General features: G+C 40.0%; 1 protein-coding gene across 1 annotated transcript in view; it reads right to left on the bottom strand.

Moving 5' to 3' along the window:
- The window catches only part of RETREG1 (reticulophagy regulator 1), a 125189-nt gene that overhangs the window by 93200 nt on the left and 10863 nt on the right, over positions 1-21126 (bottom strand). Inside the window, exons 2-3 of the mRNA XM_065400015.1 lie at positions 8699-8805; positions 6712-6742 (exon numbers count right to left, since the gene is read on the bottom strand). Coding sequence (XP_065256087.1) covers positions 6712-6742; positions 8699-8805 — 138 coding nt within the window. The remainder of the gene's footprint in view (positions 1-6711; positions 6743-8698; positions 8806-21126) is intronic.

Raw genomic sequence — 21126 nt, 5'->3', positions numbered from 1 at the left:
TCATCAGTGAGATTATTCACCTACTTACGTGCTTAGTGATCTGAGAGGTCTTCTGTCAACTCACCTACACTGGGGGACACAGAACAATGGAACACAGCCCATGTCACTGCAACCAAAGGATTGTTCCTCTGTCACCATAAGGGTGAAATAGCATTTCTCCCCTTTTGGGAAATGTTTACAGCCTATTTAAAACCCTAGAGACCAACCCCTCATAGCAGATAAAGGGCCAGATCCAGTATTAAGGTCTTTGGCATCCCAGCAAACAGCCCTACATCACACACACAAGCTCCCTTCCTCAGGCCTCTGCTTTCCCAGCAGCAGCTGTATTTTTAATTAATGTATTCAATTCACTGACTGCTTTTCCCTTCATGTCATGAACAATCTAGAGAGAGACATAAGGGAATAGGAAAAGGACAAGAGAAAAACTTGAAACAAAATAAATGTTGAATATTAAAGTACTTACTGAAGAGAATTTTTATTCTAAGTATATGAGTACAGACAGATGTAGAATCATAGAACGGTAGGATTGGAAGGGACTTTGAGAGGTCTTCTAGTCCAGTTCCCTGCACTCATGACAGGACTAATTATAATCTAGACCATCCCTGAGAGGTGTTTGTCTAAACTGCTCTTAAAAATCTCCAATGATGGAGATTCCACAACCTCCCTAGGCAATTTATTCCAGTGCTTAACTAGCCTGACAGTTAGGAAGTTTTTCCTAATGTGCAACCTAAACTGCCCTTGCTGCAATTTAAGCCTATTGCTTCTTGCCCTATCCTCAGAGGTGACAGAGAAGAATTCTCTCTCCTCCTTGTAACAACCTTTTATGTACTTGAAAATTGTTACATCTCTCCTCAGTCTTCTTTTCTCCAGACTAACAGACCCCATTTTTTCAATCTTCCCTCATAGGTCATGTTTTCTAGACCTTTAAAAAATTTTGTTGCCCTTCTCCGGACTTTCTCCAATTTGTCCATATCTGAAACGTGGCACCCAGAACTGGACACAATATTCCAGTTGAGGCATAATCAATCAGTGCAGAGTAGAGCGGAAGACGTACTTCTCATGTCTTGCTTACAACACTCCTGCTAATACATCCCAGAATGATATTTGCTTTTTTTTGCAAGTGTTACACTGTTGACTCATATTTAGCTTGTGATCCACTATGACCACCAGATCCCTTTCCACAGTACTCCTTCCTAAGCAGTATTTTGTATGTGTGCAACCAACTGTTCCTTCCTAAGTGGAGTACTTTGCATTTGTCCTTATTGAATTTCATCCTATTTACTTCAGACCATTTCTCCAGATCATTTTGAATTTTAATCCTATCCTCCAAGACACTTGCAACCCCTCCCACCATGGTATCATCTGCAAACTTTATAAGCATACTCTTTATGCCAGTATCTAAATCACTGATGACAATACTGAACAGAACCAGACCCAGAACTGATCCCTGAAGGACCTCACTCGATATGCTCTTTCAATTTGACTGAGAACCACTGATAATTCCGGGAATGGTTTTCCAACCAGTTTTGCACCCACCTTATAGAAGCTACATCTAGGTTGCATTTCCCTAGTTCGTTTATGAGAAGATCATGCGAGACATTATCGAAAGCCTTACTAAAGTCAAGATATACCACATCTACCACTTCCCCCAACCACAAGGCTTGTCAAAGAAAGCTATTAGGTTGGTTTGACATGATTTGTTCTCGATAAATACATGCTGACTGTTACTTATCACCTTATTATCTTCTAGGTCTTCGCAATTTGATTTCTTAATTATTTGCTCCATTATTTTTCTGGGTACTGAAGTTAAGCTGATTGGTCTGTAACTCTCCAGGTTGTCCTTATTCCCCTTTATATACATGGACAAATATTGTGCCATTTTCCAGTCCTCTCGAATCGCTCCTGTCTTCCATGACTGTTTGAAGATAATTGCTAATGGTTCAGTTATCTCCTCTGTCAGCTCCTTGAGTATTCTAGGATCTATTTCATCAGACCCTGGTGACTTGAAGGCATCTAACTTGTCTAAGTAATATTTAACTTGTTCTTTCCCTATTTTAGCCTCTGATCTTACTTCATTTTCACTGACATTTACTATGTTAGATGTCCAATTGTTACTAATTTTTTTTGGTGAATACTGAAACAAAAAAGTCATTTAGCACTTTTTCCATTTCTACATTTTCTGTTACCGTTTTCCCCCTTCATTGAGTAACAGGCCTACCCAGTCCTTGGTCTTCCTCTTGCTTCTAATGTATTTGTAGAATGTCTTCTTGTTACCCTTTATGTCTCTAGCTAATTTAATCTCGTTTTGTGCCTTGGCCTTTCTAATTTTGTCCCTACATACTTGTGTTATTTGTTTATATTCATCCTCTGTAGTTTGACCTAGTTTCCACTTTTTCTAGGACTCTTTTTTGAGTTTCAGATCATTGAAGATCTCCCAGTTAAGCTAGGGTGGTCTCCTACCATACTTCCTATCTTTCCTACACAGTGGGGTAGTTTGCTCGTGCCCTTAATAATGTCTCTTTGAAAAACTGCCAACTCTCTTGAACTGTTTTTCCCTTTAGAATACCTGGTGTTGTGAAGGATGAAGGTTTTACTGGCATGAGTTTGAGATGATCACATCATTCACCAGTGGCAAAGCTGTAGGCAAATAATATAGGTTGTTCCAAATGCATGCCAATAAAACTTTGATGTCACTCCATACCATGATATGTTCTGTATGCCCCACATTATTAAAATATGCTTTCTTTAAAATGTTTTAGAGGAGTTTAAAAAATGATTATTGGGACTTTTTTATTCATCCAACTGTAAAGCCATATGCCTCCGTTGCCATAAATGCAGCTGTACGGGATTCAAAAGGGGAAAGAAATTAAAACTATTACATTAAAAATACCTCCAAAAATGGCCTAAATAGCTTTTCTATACAAAAATTGGTCACTCCTTTAAATCCAAATTCTGTAATCAACTGGAAAACTAAATCTCCCCTTCCCAAACGTATAATGTTTCCATTTCTATCTCTGCACGACAGTGAAATGTAAATTTATGATATTTTATGTTTACAAAAACTGTTACTGGCCCAGGATTGAATCCCACCTATCTTGGAGCTCAGGCAAGGGTAATCTGAGGAGGGAGAGGAGGAAATTCCACATTTGGAAGCAAAAGGAGGAAACGCTTTTGTGGTAGGGTGAGCTGCAACAAAATGGGGGTGATTTGAAGCTGCTCATGAGTTTGGAATGTCAGAACAATTCCCAAGAGTGGCTGTGAAAAAAGCTAATGCGATCTTGGGATGCGTTAGGCGAGGTATTTCTAGTAGGGACAGGGAGGTGCTGCTTCCGTTATACAAGGCGCTGGTGAGACCTCATTTGGAGTACTGTGTGCAGTTCTGGTCTCCTATGTTTAAAAAGGATGAACTCAAACTGGAACGGGTGCAGAGAAGGGCCACTAGGATGATCCGAGGAATGGAAAACCTTTCCTATGAAAGGAGACTCGAGGAGCTCGGTTTGTTTAGCCTAACCAAAAGAAGGCTGAGGGGGGATATGATTGCTCTCTTTAAATATATCAAAGGGATTAATACAAAGGAGGGAGAGGAATTATTTCAGCTTAGTAGTAATGTGGACACGAGAACGAATGGATATAAACTGGCCGTGGGGAAGTTTAGGCTTGAAATTAGACGAAGGTTTCTGACCGTCAGAGGGGTGAAATTTTGGAACAGCCTTCCGAGGGAAACGGTGGGGGCGAAGGACCTCTCTGGCTTCAAGATTAGGCTTGATAAGTTTATGGAGGGAATGGTTTGATGGGATAACGTGATTTTAGTCAATTAGGCATTAACGTGCCATCGCGGGTAGAATGAGGGTCCGGCTGTAGAATCTTGCCTGTATGCTCGGGGTTCTGCTGATCGCCATATTTGGGGTCGGGAAGGAATTTTCCTCCAGGGTAGATTGGCAGAGGCCCTGGAGGTTTTTCGCCTTCCTCCGCAGCATAGGGCAGGGGTCGCAGGCTGGAAGATTCTGTTGTGGGTGGGTCAGCTTTTGTGGCCTGCATCATGCGGGAGGTCAGACTAGATGACCATATTGGTCCCTTCTGACCTTAAAGTCTATGAGTCTATGAGTCTATGAGGCTTAGTTGGCAGTGATTTGGTCATAAGCATGTGATAAATTGTACAGGCAATTTTATCATATGAATAGCACATAGGCATATTATTAAATAGGCAAATGTAATTTCATTTGAATCTGCATGCCTGAAATCAAAACTAAGATGTGAATAACTAAATACATTAACTTTGTTCTACATTACTAGTTTTCTTCTAAAAACTTTTTTTAGCCAGTAAATCAGAAAATAACTACAAATACTTAAAGGAAAATCTTGCCCTTTCATAAAGGACATGAGTAGGGGACAGACATGCCACTTTAGCACTTTACATAATGCTGTCATGTAGTTATAGGGCAAGGTAGCACAGGCAGCTGCTAGACACTGTTTTTCCTTTTGATCGAGGCAGCAGATGCTCCTGGCTAGTGTATGCTCCATCGACCAGGTAGTTGTCGGTGGGCAATGGACACACCCTCTATCTAACAGTCAGCATCCCTTTGGAACTGTGGTGCGCAGGCCAACTCAACGCCACATAGTCTTCAGCCCTAGGCAGAGGTCCTGGACCAACTACTTGCACAGGGAGGAAGAGATTCCCTATGTTTTCTTCCCCTCTCTCCACCTTGTGCAACAGCACAACAGAGGTTAGGATCTAGCCCTTATCCAATACCACAATATTAAATAATGCAATACTGAAAAATTCTCAGTAAGGAAAACAGGAAAGAAGGAATGATATGGCAAAGATTGAGCATAATGCTCAAATATGCAGTTCAGAACCTATATTATTGTTAATTTGTAGTTGATCTTCTCATTCATCAGTAAAGTATTATAGGTACATACATTTTAAAAATATGGAGATAAGTTATTTAAAGAAGGATTTACTAATGGTGTTTATCCTTTAATGCTCTAGTTGACAACCACCTGGGAGAGCTGTCCCTTTGCCTGTCATTTTCAGAGGACAAAGGGTCTTGGAATGATGTTCTAACTACCCTGATTCTCTAAGGAGTCATTTTCCTTTACGATCCAGAAGCCTCTCTTTGCAAACTAAATTGGATGTGGGTCCAAAGATTCTGTGGTAAACACACTTCACCACCTTCCATTCCAAGCACTCTAATGTAAGCACACAGCTGCATTTATATATTTTAAAAAACTACCAAAGCAAAACACTACACCGCCCACAAAGAGGATGAGAGAAAAGAGGAGACCCACATTACATTGTCTAATACACCAGTGGAAGCACTGTGATACTACAATACCGAATGAGGAAGATATAAATACCTATTTAGAAAAGAATAAAAGCTGAATCTTGTGTTTCCGTGTCCACATTATGGATTGCTAGCTTTCCAGTGCACAGCTAGAGTTGAGTAGAATTTTTAAATGATGTCACTCAGTCTGTGCCTTAACCTCAAGGCCATTGTTTCAAATGTTGTCAGTAGTAAGGTAACTGAAAATCATTACCATCTAACAGCTGTTTGATGGCCTATGTAAAGTAATAATGCCTTACATTTCTATAGCATTTTTATTCAGAAGGTTCCCAAATTACTTCATAGACTGTACATAAAATTAATTTAATCCACTAATGAAATACAGTTAATCTACCCCAATGACACTATACAAACATTTGTGTGTGTGGGATAAATATAGGGGATTTAGACAGACAAAATTAGCCAGCTGTGACAGTCCAATGCCTAGTAACAGGTTTCACAACCATCATTAATTGGTACCCATGGTAGCCATTTTAGAGATGCTAGCAACTGACAGAGCATTGAATTGATCTATAGTAGAACCTCAGAATTATGAACACCTCAGGAATGGAGGTTGTTCATAACTCTGAAATGTTTGTAACTCTGAACAAAATGTTATGGTTGTTCTTGCAAAAGTTTACAACTGAACATTGACTTAATACAGCTTTGAAACTTTACTATGCAGAAGAAAAAGGCTGCTTTTAACCATCTTAATTTAAATGAAACAAACACAGAAACAGTTCCCTGACCTTGTCAAAAAAAATTTTAAACTTTCCCTTTATTTTTTAGTAGTTTACATTTAACACAGTACTGTACTGTTTTTTTTTTTGTTTTTTTTTTTGTCTCTGCTGCTGTCCGACTGCATATTTGTGGTTCCAAATGAGGTGTGTGATTGAGTGGTCAGTTCGTAACTCTGGTGTTCCGAACTCTGAGGTTCTACTGTACTGTTTCAGTCTAGTGCTGGTCACTACCGACCAGGAACGCAATGGAGAGGGGAACCTTGTACTGACACTTCTAAGAATGGAAGACATCACTCTTCAGAGCTGTAAATCCAGCATCTTTCCCAAGAACTAACTTCAAATTAAACACATTGTAAGTGGCAGAAAACCCAGAAGAGGACAATACTTCTTAAAGAAGAAAATGGTAACATTCAAAAAGAAGGTTGCTTTTTAAAATCTGATACTTGACTGAATAATATACTGTGATACAATTAAAATAAAAAATGTTATGACTTTCACAAAGAATACTATTTAAAACTGAGGCATCATGTGAACAGCCAGTAATATAGAATAATAAACTACACTGTGGTCAAAATAACTTAGTTCTTGTTTTGTGGGCTATTTGGGAGAATCATTTGTAAAATTCAGAATTTTTAAATGGCACCTACCTGTCAGTGAGGCTCCTCCATAGCTGTGCACCTGAAATAAGCAAAGCATAAAATGAAAAATAGCACTGATATATACAGCAGAACTGTTTTTTTCCCTTCAATTTTTCAACAGTGCTCCAAATTACAGAAGAATTACGCTAAAAATCTCTGTAGTTCTATAATACAAGTCACATTTACCCATATTACTAGTAAAAAAATCATTCACTCTTTCCATTTTAAACAATGGAGTAACATGCTTCAGAAAATCAACATGTTTTTTGTAAACTTGATATCTCAAAACAGTTTAAAATATTCATGAAAAATCAATGTACTTATTTAACCTGGTCTGTCTTTAAACTAGAATGATTAGATACCCAATGTAATCTAACTTTGTTACCCAAATGTAATCTAATTTTGCAATCCAAAAGTGTGACAATCACTTTCTGTATTTGTCATTATACTATAACAATTTTGCCATCTAGTGGTTGGCTAGAGTTAAATAAAAGTTATTCTCCCACGAAGAGCTAACAGATTTTCTCTTTTAGTTCAAGTGGTAATTTGTTGATTTCAGATCTAAAAAGGTTTCTGGTTCAAGCTAAAAGACAGATTCTTCATGAGAGTACTCAATTAGTAGTTTTGGACTTTCCTGAACTCTTCCTCTGAAGTCACTGGAGACATTTTATATTAGCTCAGGTGAAATATGACTATCCAATGATTTCACAGTTAGCAACATATAGCTTTATTGGCCTTATCTAACACTGCTGGAATGCCAAATAATAAAAATAGAGTACACTCTTGTACTTCCAATCAGATCAGTAATATTTGGTGCCAAAAATGATTAGCTGGTACTCATTACTAAAGGTCACATAAACCTTGTAACATAACAGAAAACAAAAAGGCCTCAGTAATCTGAAGAAGCAGCACAAATAGGAAATATACTTCCTTACTCTTCTGCTGCTTTTTAGGGTATGCTTATACTGCAATGTAAATCCAGGGATAGCAGAACTTGGGTTGGCAGACTCAAGATTTTATCAGCCTAGGGCTTGAGCATCTATACTCATTTGTAACCCCAGGTTAGAAACTGTTGAACCCTGGATCCCAATCTGGGGCTCCGGTGCCTACACTGCATTATGTGGGCCTGAGTCCAACCACTCATATCCCAGACTTCTTAGCGCGCCTCTCCCCCCCACCGCCCCAAATGTGACTGCTCTAATTCTTTATTTATGGTGCAGTGTGAGAAAACATGACTGTTCACCAAGCCTGACTATCTCGGAGGACAAAGAAAGTTGGTCTCTGGGATTGTGGAATACTTTTGGCATACTCCCACAGCACAAGTCCGGTGGGGCTGAATCTACAAGGTTAAGCAATAGGACTTGAACCTAGGTTCCCAGCTTAACTCAGGCTCAGACCCTCCACTCCCATAGGTATGTCTACACAGCAAAGAAAAACCTGTGGCGGGCAGGGGGGAAGGTCCAGAGCCTGGGCTCCAGCCCAAGCCTTGAAGTCTACATAGCAATGAAACACCCCCGCAGCCTGAGCCCAAGACAGCTGGCATGGTCCAGCTGTGGGTTTTTCTTTGCTGTGTAGATATACCCATAAAATCCTGGGACGCTGGGTCCAAGCCCTGGGTCACAGTGATTTGTGTGTAGATGCAAGTGGGGTTAGGCTTGAGCCTGAGTTTGAACCTTGGGCTTACACTGTAGGGTAAACATACCTTTAGAGACTTTTTAGACACTTTGCAGGAAACAAGAGTCATGAAAAATGGGCAATGACATAATGAGTACAACTTTATTTTCAAGTGATTTTTCAGAGTAGAATTTCCTTTTAAAATTTCTTCAGAGATTACTAGTCACTTGTCTCAGAAATGTTACACATTTAGTGCTTTTACTACGACACATTACACACTCACAAAAATTAAACAAAAAATAGGGGCACCAGTAGGATGAGAGCCAGCATAGGCAAATATTTGTAAGTTAAAGGTAAATTACGATACTAATGATTGCCTTACCTTTTATCCGAGACAATACCATATCCTTCATTATCTGCATAATTACAACCCCAAGTATTAGGAGAGAAGTCAGCTGATATACTCTCCAAGGGGTCAGTGCAAGGAACCTAGGATATATTGAAAAAAAAAATCACTCTAAATGTTTTAACTTATAGTACAGACTTACTTTATATAGGACCATGATTGTACCCAAACCTGAATAACCAAGTACAAACAAAATAAATGTATATTGACATTGCTTTAATAGTTCCACTGAATTTGCTCTTCTCAGTGTCATTTCCAAGAAGCAAACACTGAATAATAGTATAGTATGGCCATTATACCCTGGCTTAAAAAACAACAACTATATTTAAGCATCTGTTGAGCTTGATAGCGAAAACACTCTTAAAAAACAAACAAACAAAAAACAACAACCATGAAACATTTTAGCTAAGAAGCAACAAGAAAAAAACCTCAAACACAAAATATGCTCAAGTGTTCCATGGGCATTTCCACAGGTTCTAGGGGAAAAAACTTTGTAATTGAAATTGTCTAGGCATTACATCTTAGGGAGTCTTTTTTTTTTTTTTTTTTTTTCAATTAACATGAACAAAGGGTAGGAAGGAAACAGGACAGAATGGGCTTGTTTACATGGTGTGGTAGTGCGCTTCAGTGCGGTGTGAATTCTAATACACACTTGCATGCTGCACACTAACTGGCCTTCAGAGATCCTGCTGATGCACACTAAAAGTTCCTTAGTGTGCCTGAACAGTACTGTTTGAAACGGGTAATGGAGAACTTTTAATGTACACCAGCAGGGTCTACATAGGCCAATTAGCATGTGACATGCTCATGTGCATTAGAATTCATGTGCCACTGATGCACACTACCATACCCCATAGACAAGCCCTTCTGTTTGCTTATTTTTTAATACACTATCAGCAACAACCCTAAATATCTAATCTATGGTCAGTCTAAATTCATATGGAAGTCCAATTACTTAATATGGATTGATCCAGCTTTATAGAAAGATTAGACAATTATATTGCTCAGGGTATAAAACCACAATTTGCTTTTAAAGAAATTAAGTTTTAATTATTTTTATTAATTAATTTATTATTTAATTATTTTTCATAACAAAATGGTAACCATGTCCATTCAAGAGAAGTTGGACTTAGAGCAGGGGTTCTCAAACTGGGGGTCGGGACCCCTCAGGGGGTCACAAGGTTATTACATGGGGGGTCGCGAACTGTCAGCCTCCATCCCAAACCCCACTTTGCCTCCAGCATTTATAATGGTGTTAAATATGTAAAGAAGTGTTTTTAATTTAAAGGGGGGTTGCACACAGAGGCTTGCTATGTGAAAGGGGTCACCAGTACAAATGTTTGAGAACCACTGACTTAGAGAGTGTGCATACACTGATTTACCATACTACTGCTCATCTTGACATGCAAGTATGTATAGAAACGTTTCTCAAATAATTAGAATCTTCTCCTCTTTCACTGGCAGATCTTTCACTTTCCACCACTAGAGTTATCCCTACAAGAAATGATCGGAAGGTTGACAGGATCCAAATTCACTTAGTGGAAAAAATATATTATTATACTGGAATATGTTAATGGCTCTCTACAAGAAGGTCTTTAATCTATGAACACTAATAGACCTCATTAAAGGTGATGGGGTGTGTTATGCACCTTTCTTTTAGAATAAACAGAAGGAGCAATTTAAAGCTCCTTTACATAGTGGTAGCTGAAAACAAAGGAAGCCACTGTCCAAGACACTTGCCCACATCATGTGGCCAAATAGAAAATAAGGTATATGAACTGAGGGTTTCCCAGAGACTGTGGACTGATTGCTTGCAGATGTTCGAGTCTGCATGCAAGAAGCCAACAATAAGACAAGCTTTGGTGGGAGTGAACCAAGAGACAGATCTTTTAGACAGATCTAACAGTACTTGTTAGAAAGGCACATTGGATTTCTAAGCACAGAAACTGCCTGGTGCTTGTTTCTACTTTGTTCAGAGAGACAGGATTTTATGTACAATCTTTGTAAATAAACTGCATTACACCAACAAAATACCTAATTCATATAATCAATTTCTCCTCCTAATGGAAACAACCCAACAAGGCCCCAAATATTAGTTAATCACTTGGGCCCAGAAAAGGGAACAATATACAGTTTTTGAAGTAAACTCACATTCTGCTTATTGAAAATAAATAAATTAGCTCCAGACCCCAACAACCAAAAGAAGGGTGCAACATTTAAAACAATTCCATAGTATATCAGGCAGATGATTCACCCAGAATTAACCTAGTGTGCTAGATTCCTCAGTGATTACAGGCATGCAATACCAGTGATTGTCTCTTCTCTAGTGAAGATGGTACCTACGCCAACAGGAGGGTTTCTCCCATCTGTGTAGATATGCCAACTGCCCAAGAGGCAGTAGCTAGGTTAATGGGAGAATTCTCCCATTGACCTAGCACTGTATACACCAGGGGTTAGGTCTGTTTGACTGAGTTACTCAGGGCTGTGGATTTTTCACACCCGAGTGATGTAGTTATATTGACCTAATTTCCTAGTATAGACCAGGCCTCAGTGTGTCTCTCTTTCTCACACACATACAATGTGTCAACTCTGTAGGATTAGCTTTCTTGTGAATAGAAAAGATTTGAATTATAAAAATTAGTCACTCTGACGGTACCACAAATTGGCATTTTTGGTGTGCTTCAGCATACATGCTTGCCTGTAAGAAACTGGCAAGTGTACAGAGAATAATACCACAAGGTACACATGCACTCTCTCTGACATGCAAGTAGTAGATCTCCTTAATTCAAAACCCCTTTCCATAATGGCTCCAAAACTATGTTGTCCCAATATTTCCTCAAACAACATTTTGTACCATGAAAACATCCTTGATAAAGCATGAGTATTTAATCTGGCTGCAGTGAAGACTTGCCCTGACGCCTAACTTATTGAAGAGACTGTATATGGTGTGAATGGTCCACGTTATTCCCTGAGAAAATGGGGTCTCATGACCCAGTAGTCCAAGAAAAAGGTATATTTGGACCTCTAAAAGACAGTGAGCAGCCACCACTGCAAGGCACCTGGGTCCAGATTTTCAAGGGTAATTAGGCATCTGAAGATGCAGATAGGTGCCTAATGGGATTTTCAAAAGCCCTTAGGTGCTCAACTCCATTGAAGTGAATGGGATTTAGACATCTAGGTGCTTTGAAAAGAAAGCAAATTAGGCATCTCTTTCCATCTTTAAGTGACTCATTACATTTGAAAATATGTCCCTTGGTGAAGGTCGGAGAGCCATGGCCACCCCAAACACGTACCTTGTATTGATGGGGTCATTGCTTATTTTGAGCCACAATACTTCCTGTATGATGACCTAAGCATTGCAAGCTTACACATTTCAGTGAGTCAAAGTAGTCCTAATTAATTCTAATTTTTTAGACATTTTTAAAATCAGCAGGCCCAGATAACCTGTATCCAAGAGCGTTTTAAAAGAGCTGGTTAAGAAGTTCTCTGGACTGCTAATGTTGATTCTCAAGTCCTGGATCATAGGGGAAGTTCCAAAAGACTGGAAGAAAGCTAATGTTGTGCCAATTTTTTGATGAGATTACAAGTTTGGTTGATAAAGGCAATAACGATGTAATATACTTCTGTAAGGCCTTAGATTTGGTACCACATGACTTTTGAATAAAAAATTAGCATGCTACAGAATTGGCATGGCACACGTTAAACTGGCTAACTGACAGGTCTCAAAATGTAATTGTAAATGGAGCATCATTGCCGCTCAGGTGCGTCTCTAGTGGGGTCCTGCAGGGATCAGTTTTTGGCCCTATGCTACTTAATATTTTTAGCAATGACCAGGAAGAAAAACTCTTCACTAAAAGTTTTCAGATTGCACAAAAATGAGGGAATAGTAAATAATTAAGGACAGGTGCAGGGACCACAGGTCTTGAACACTTGTCCAGATAGCTTTACAGAGCTAGTAAGCTCCGTACTATCACTCAGTGACCTGCTAACTGTTGTCAGAATAGGAACTGAACTCTGACTGAAGACCCCAGTCCTGGAATCCTATGCTGCCTGATTGGTTCACAGCTTCTATATAAACCCAGCACAGAAACAGGAAGCTGTCCAAGCAACTGGGTTCTCCCTTTGCTTCCCTGGGCTGTGCCCCCTGAGATACCTGCTCCTACTGCATGCTGCTGACCTCCTGGTACCCTGGCCCTGCCTGCCTCCCTCCTGATAGCCGATTTTGGTTTGCCCTCTGGCCTGTCTTGGACTCTGACCTCGTGGTATTGGATCTGGCCTGACTCCTGCACCAACTACTAGGTCAGACTGCCCACATCCTGGTCATGACACTTTGCATGGACCACTTAGGCTGCAGGAGCAATCCCAGTGCCAGCAGAACGGACCTGGCTAACCCTTTGGGAGCACTGGACACATTTGAGTGGACTACATGCCTTCAGTTGGACAACCAACCCCTACAGGCCCGTGTCATCTGTCTGACCTCGGAGAACCAGCTATTGCAGGACCAAGTCGTGCAGTTGCATGCTGAAAACATCACCGTCCATATATGGCTCGTACAGCCTTGTTCCCCAATACCATTGCCAGAACAGTTTGATGATAATCACCAGCAAATCAGGGGTTTTATAAGACAGTGCTGCCTCCTGTTCAGGTTGCTCCCAGTCCCAAGAAACCAGTCAGTTACCCCCAAATCAACTGGTACCCTAGATCTTACACCAAAGGTAGCGCTGGTAGCCAATCCAAAAAAGGAATAACTCTTATTTACAGGTTAAAGCAAGCAAAAGTTACTATCTAAATCCTAAGAGTGACAGAGTTGTAGCGATCTATCAATTAAAAGTATCTTGCAGAGCAAACCCAGGAGTCAATCCCTGGGGATTTCTGGCTTCAGTTTAGAGTCTCTGGCCCTTCATAGTTCAAATGGCCAAAAAGATGGAAACTTTTCCTGTGGCTTTGTTTTATTTCCTTCATTCATCTTCCAAGCCCACAGGACTTCCTTGCATGTAGTATTTCCAAGGTGTGATAGGACCATTAACCAGTCATTTATATTGCAATAATTCTTAATGGCCTATCTGATTTTGATAGTCCTTTGGAATGAGGGAGAGGGGGAATGATTTCCATGCCTAAATTCACAAGTTCAGGGCAAACATTTTTAAAGTTATAAAGCAAAACATATACATTTTCTTATAACATGGAGTATACACATTACAAGTGAGATTAATGCATGCAGCAACTTACAAGCATTTCACAGAGTCTAAACACTAAATACATTCTTATAAGACTAACACCTATTTTGAGCAAAACTAACATACAGGAGACTTGCCTGGTCTCTAGCTACAAGGTTGTCAGTTCTTAGCTAATGCCTGCAACCTGGGAAAGAGCTGGCATCTGGCCTGTCAGCATCACACCACAGCCAGAACAGTTTGACAATAATCGCCAGTGATACCCAGATTTTATAAACCAGTTCCATCTCCTGTACATGATGTCCCCTCAGTTCCATAGCACTGATCGTGCAAAGATGAGTCTGGTTATCAGCCGGCTGTTCAGGGAAGCCTTACACTGTGCCTCCTCCTTCTTGGAGTGCAATAGACCAGTACTGTCCAACTGGGAGGTCTTCCTCCAAGGCATGTCAGTACTCTTTGATGATCTACACCGAGCTTGAACAGCAGAGGCTACACTAAGGAAGCTCCAACAGGGGCAGGGAACAGTAGCTTCCTGTGCTGCGCAATTCCACTGCCTCACGGCCGATACAGACTGGAACAAGGCAGCACAGAGGTACTCATTCTGGTGGATCTGAAAGACTAAATGAAGGACAAATTAGCCCAGGTAGAGATGCTCATGAGTCTGGATGCCCTTGTGGATCTTTCCATCCGTATAGACAATCGGTTACTAGAACAAAGAGGGAAAAAATGGAGGTCTTGTAACTCTCCAATCCAGGTACTCTCTGCACGAATTTATGCCATATCAGAACCCGAGCTGACAGTGCTCCAAGAGTACCTCCAGGAGAACCTGGCTTGAGGGTTTATCCGCAAGTCAACCTCACGAGCTGGCGCATCACTTTTTGTCAAGAAGAAAGATGGCAGTCTCCAACTCTGTGTTGATTACCGTGCATTGAATCAGATAACTATCAGGAGTTGTTGCCTGCAATTTGATTCCCGAGTTGCTGGATTGTGTGGGGGCTGCCCATATATTCATTAATTTGAACCTCTGGGAGGCACAGAAGCTTGTGTGAATTAGGGCAGAGGACAAGTGTAAGACTGCCTTCCAAATCTGCTATCGTCACTATGAATATCTCAAAACACCCTTCGATTTGACCAATGCCCCTGATACCTTCCAACATTTTATAAACAATGTGTTCCAAGACATACTGGGACCCAGATGATATATTGATTTTCTCCAGCTGCCCTGAACAACATAATGCTCATGTCCAAACCGTCATGGAATGCTTATGGCAGCATGGCCTTTATGCAAAGCTTGAGAAGTCTGCCTTCTATCAGACCTTCACAGAGTTCTTGGGCTTTATCTTATCCCCAGAAGGGATCCAGAGAGACCGACGCAAGGTCCAAGCCATACAAGATCGGCCAACTCCCCACACAGTACGCGTCTTGAAACGCTTCCTGGGATTCGCCAATTTTTATCAATGATTTATCCTGAACTTTTCAAAACAAAACTGAGCCCCTTACTACTCTCCTCCAGAAAAACGTCCAATTCCATTGGTCTCCCAAGGCCCAGCATGCATTCAATCAGCTAAAACTTGCCTTTACTAAAGCACCCATATTGGCTCATGCCAATATTACATTTGCATTTGTTGTAGAAGCTGACATCTCCAGTACAGTGATTGGGGCTGTCCTCTCCCAGTGACGTGGAAGTTCACCCCCAAAGAACTAAGCTACAAAATACTTGATAAGGAACTCCTGGAGATAAAAACCTACTTTGCAGAATGGCAGCACTCCCTGGAAGGAGCTTGTCACCCATCCACGTATTCACTGACTATAAAAACCTGGGAAGTCTACATAAGGTGAAAGCCTTAAACCAACAACAGCTTCGGTGGGCCCAATTTTTCCTCAACATTCAATTTTATTATCACCTACCGCCCGAGACCTAAAAATGGCAAGGTGAATGCCCTGTCCTAAAGATATGGTACCAACCCACGAGGCCCCATCCAGGAACCAACCCTCATTCTCAAATCCCGTAACTTTCTCAGTGCAGCTTGTCACCACAGTATACTCAGATTGATATGCTCTGCCTCAGGAATTCTGCCTCATTAACAAGCTATTATCCACAAGCAGCAGCATGACTCCCGGGAAATGTCACATGTGTAAGAAACTGTATCTATGTTCATGGGTTGCAGTCCCATAACTATGCTACAATATTCCCCTAGCAAGACGTTTGGGGTGTTTCAATACCCAATGACTAATATCCTGCTCCTTTTGGTGACCCTGGATGCGCCTGATGATGCAGTGATTCATTGCTTCCTGCGATATTTGTGCCTGAACCAAGACACCACACCACTAGCCCTGCAGTCTCCTCCAGTCTTGGAGACCCCATCTTGACATTGGGCAGCCATCACCCTAGACTTTATTACAGAATTACCAGAACCCAACAATTTTAAAACAATTTTGACAGCCGTGACCAATTTACTAAAATGGCCCACTTCATCCCTTCCCTCTCCTGAATAGCCAGCCTAGCTCTGGATTAACCATGTAGTCTGTCTTTACGGCCTTCCAGAATGCATCACCTCCAATCGGGGGTCTCAGTTCACAGCCCGGTTCTGGCACAACGCCTGTTGGGAATCCACACATCTTTCCTCTGCTTACCATCCCCAGTCCAACGGCCAAACAGAAAGGGCCAACCAAGTTTTGAATAGTATCTGTGATGCTGCAAACACCAGCAGGACGATAAGTGTTCACTTCTCCCTTATGCAGAATTTGGCTACAACAATGCAGACCAAGCCTTTTAAAAAAAAAAAAAAAAAAAAAATCTACAAAGGGTACCATCCCGATTCCACCCACAATTACCCGCAACATCTCCCAACCCAGCCACCTGAGACCTAATATAGCAGAGATTCATCAGGACCAGGCGTGAGTATGGCTATCCACCCAGCATCTGTGCACAAACAGACCTGCTCGCAAGCTGGACTTTCTGACCAATGGGTCAGATCGCCCCCGTCCCGGTCGTGATAATAGGTCAAAGAAAACAAAGAATGTACACCAAACTTACAGGATGGGGGACTATCCTGGAAAGCAGTGACTCTGAAAAAGGTTTGGGGGTTGTGGTGAATAATCAGCTGAACATAGGCCCCAAGTGCAATGCTGTGGCCTAAATGACTAATGCAACCCTCGGATGCATTAACAGGGAAAATTGAAGTAGGAGTAGAGAAGTTATTTTACTTATATATTTGTCACTTATGCAGCCACTGCTGGAATATTGCATCCAATTCTAGTGTCCACAATTCAAGAAGGATGTTGGTAAATTGGAGAGGGATCAGAGAAGAGTCACAAAAATGATTTAAGGGTGACTTGATTACAGTCTACAAGTACCTTCATGGGGAAGAAATATTTAATAATGGGTCTTTGATCTAACGTTGAAAGGTATAAAATGAACCATTGGTTGGAAGTTGATGCTAGACAAATTCAGACTGGAAACAAGGTGTAAATTTTCAACAGTGAGGGTAATTAACCACTGGAACAATTTACCAATGGTTGTCGTGGATTCTCCACCACTGAAAATCTTTACATCAAGACTGAATCTGCTCAAAGAATTATTCTGGGAATATTCTATGGCCTGTATATATAGGAGGTCTGACTAGATGATCACAATAGTCCCGTTTGGCCTTTGAATCTATGAATGGAAAACAGGGAAATTATGGCACCATACAGCCCTGGATTAATTTTAAGCCTTTTAGCCTCCCTTCTCCCCTTTTCTTTTGGGCATAAAGAAATAATGGGAATAAAAATGCTTCCCTTTTGAACGAGTTAACCCTAACTGCAATAGTAAAGCAAAATCTTCCCATAACAATTATTCTTGAGAAAAATCTCTGTAAAAGAATAGGAGAAAGAGTCAGAAGTTGGTTTAAAAAAAAAAAAAAACTAAAGAGAATAATCTTTTTTTTAAATGATTTCTAGGCCCCATGGTCCGTAGAAAAGGCACAATTTAAACTATGGTAGAACTCAGAGTTACGACCACCTCGGGAATGAAGGCTGTTCGTAACTCTGAAATGTTCATAACTCTGAACAAAATGTTATGGTTATTCTTTCAAAAGTTTATAACTGAATATTGACTTAATACAGCTTTGAAACTTTACTATGAAGAAGAAAAATGCTGCTTTTAACCACCTTAATTTAAATGAAACAAGCACAGAAACAGTTTCCTTACTTTGTCAAACCTTTTTTTTTTTTAAAGTAGTTTACATTTAACAAAGTACTGGTTGGTTTGTTTTGTCTCTGCTGCTGCCTGATTGCATATTTCTGGTTCCAACTGAGGTGTGTGGTTGAGCAGTCAGTTCGTAACTCTGAGTTCTACTGTACGCAGGGTTGAGACCATGCTTTTCTATATCTTCTCAGATTCTTGGAATAATAATATTTTATATCTGTGGTTCTTAACCAGGGATACATGTATCTCTGGGAGGGGGCGGTATATAGAGGTCTTCCAGGAGTAGGGAGACCAGATGTCCCGATTTTATAGGGACAGTCCCGATATTTGGGGCTTTGTCTTATGTAGGCGCCTATTACCCCTCCCCTCTTCCCAATTTTTCACACTTGCTGTCGGGTCACCCTATCCAGGAGGTACATCTACTCAACTAGATAGTTGTCTAGTTTTACAACAGACTATATAAAAATCACTAGCAAAGTCAGTACAAACTAAAATTTCATACAGACAATGACTTGTTTATATTGCTCTATATACAATACACTGAAATGTAAGGACAATATTTACATTCCAATTGCTTTATTTTATAATTATATGGTAAAAATGAGAAAGTAAGCAATGATTCAGTAATACTGTACTGTGACCCTTTTGTATTTTATGCCTGATTTTGTAAGCAAGTAATTTTTAAGTGAGGTGAAACTTGGGGTACGCAAAACAAATCAGACTCCTGAAAGGGGTACAGTAGTTTGGAAAGGTTGAGAGCCACTATTTTATAGCACCCAGTAGTTTGCTATGAAATAACGTTGTGCCAATAGGCATCTCTCAAAAGTTTAAAGGAAAATTTAAATTCTCCATGTACAATTGATTTTTAAGCTTTCTAAAACAGCATCAAAACTGCCGCTTGAGAGAGGAAGCGGTAGACACTTGATCCTTGCAAAATGTAACCACGGTTTCAGAAAAGATGCAGAACACGGTATACTTTGTTTGGTATTTGCAGTTAAGCTGTGTTCAGCACCAGTTCAGTTTCAGCCATTGCTGTCATCTATTATCAGTAACAAGTAATTGTCCTAAATGCAGACAAGGATTAACCATGATGCATTCTGTCAGCAAATTCTTGCCTATACACAATGTCACACCACTCTATATTCTTACAGCCATTATTTTTCACTGATTGGTGGACTCACTCTGTAGTGTTTAGATGTGCATTTGGCATGTACATTTATCAAAAGTTTAGTTCAATATTGCAAGGTTTGAAAAACTAGTTATATCCTAGTTGAATAATCATTTGGGGGTTTTTAAAATCTCATAGGGATTATCAATACAAAAACACCCTCCTATTCCAAATGTCCAGAAACACTATGCACACATGACAAAATGCAGCAGCACCAAAAGGACAAAATGCTATATACTAGGTAACACACACACACACACGATTAGTAGAAAAACTACATACCTTACTGAGCCCAACTGTAATGGCTTCTTTTTAAGTTGTACACACAAAGTCTACTTTGAAAATTGCAAATAGTATGTTAAGTACTTTAAACATTTTCTATTAATTTTAATCAAAATATGTCAGTCTTGTAGATTGTTTTGAAAACAGCAATCACTGTAATTACCCAGGGGTGTTAAAAACAAATGTTGGGATTTGTAAAATTTGAACTGCTTTTCAGTTTGGTGGGGGGGAGGGAGAAGGCTAGTTGGTTTTTCAAAAACAAAAAAAGTAAATTAAATTATGTGCATTATTTAATAAAAAAAAACTTTGCCAAATCCCTTTGTTACATTCTAAATTTAGCATCTTAAACCACAATAGCTTCTTGTGCCTGGTCAGATTATATACTTATTGCTTTTAAATGAGTATAGCACATTGCAGAAATAAGACTCAAACTTGACAACTTCCACGTGTTAAAAATCAAAGAAATTCTTTTTTTTCTGGTCTGTATTAAAGCTAATTTCCTCCGACCCCTCTGAAAACATTGTATTTTATTTTTATTCATTTGTAGACTTGGAGAAATTAATTCAAAAGGAAAAAGTGCATCATTCTAGAACTCCACCCAAAACTATCCCATCTGCTCTGCAGTGCCTCAGTCACCTTAATTTCTCTCTACTCCCACCCACCAAGCTTGAAAAGCACAATTAAACTTTTTATCCTGCATTTAAGCTTTTTTACAAGTTCTTGCCTTTCTATTTTAACACACAAAATTACTATTATTCTGTATTGCCCTTTTAGCCCCATTTCTAAGTAAGGGCCAAATCCTTTGAGGTGTCAAGGACCCTCAATTTCCCACTGAAGCCAGCTACTGTTAGTGTCATTTGAACATTTTTGTAATTCTGATATTTTAGTTACCTAAAAGTTTACTTTTAATCTAGCGCTCTCTTGCTCCCTACACTGGCCGCTCTTCCACAGAGAACAGAAATTCCAAGTTTCCTATAAATTCTTCTTTTGGGGGCAGGGGTGCTGCTGTGGTCCCCCCGCAACAAAAGCAAGGCTTCCTCCCGCTAAAGCCAGATCTCAGTGAATACACAGATTGGTTAGGACCGTCTGGGTGGAAAGGACCTGTTATTCTACACTTGCTCCAAGCTTGCCATACTCCCTGATGGCATAGCTCATAAAGCCAGAATGCCTGAAACACCTGACCATCCATTCTTCCTCTCCAACTCCCGTGGTGTGGAAAAGCAGGTGAATTAACATTGACAGGGTCAGCATGACCTTGTGAACCCTTCCACAGAGTTGCTGGCATGTGTGGTGCTGGTGAGAAATGTCACAAAGGCAACCCCTTGCAACACTCTCCTCTTCCATGCTTCTGTCAACTGAATATGCTGTCTCTTGTAGGATACAATAGATTATTTTGAGGTATAGCAGTTACCTATTTAATGTGTATTACCTATGTCCCTCATAAAATATTACAGTAATTGTTCAAAACATGGAGTATCATCACTGTAAATTGTAGGGTTTTTGTTTGTTTGTTTGTTTTTACAATTACTGTAGCATGTGGTGGTATATTTTTATAGGATATATTCAAGAATTATGATGTGTTTCTACATCA

This window comes from Emys orbicularis, chromosome 2 (genome assembly GCF_028017835.1).
Source record: "Emys orbicularis isolate rEmyOrb1 chromosome 2, rEmyOrb1.hap1, whole genome shotgun sequence".
NCBI classification, from domain to species: Eukaryota; Metazoa; Chordata; order Testudines; family Emydidae; genus Emys; species Emys orbicularis.
Note: the sequence above shows the minus strand (reverse complement) of the source record. Positions and strands in the feature narration are given on the sequence as shown.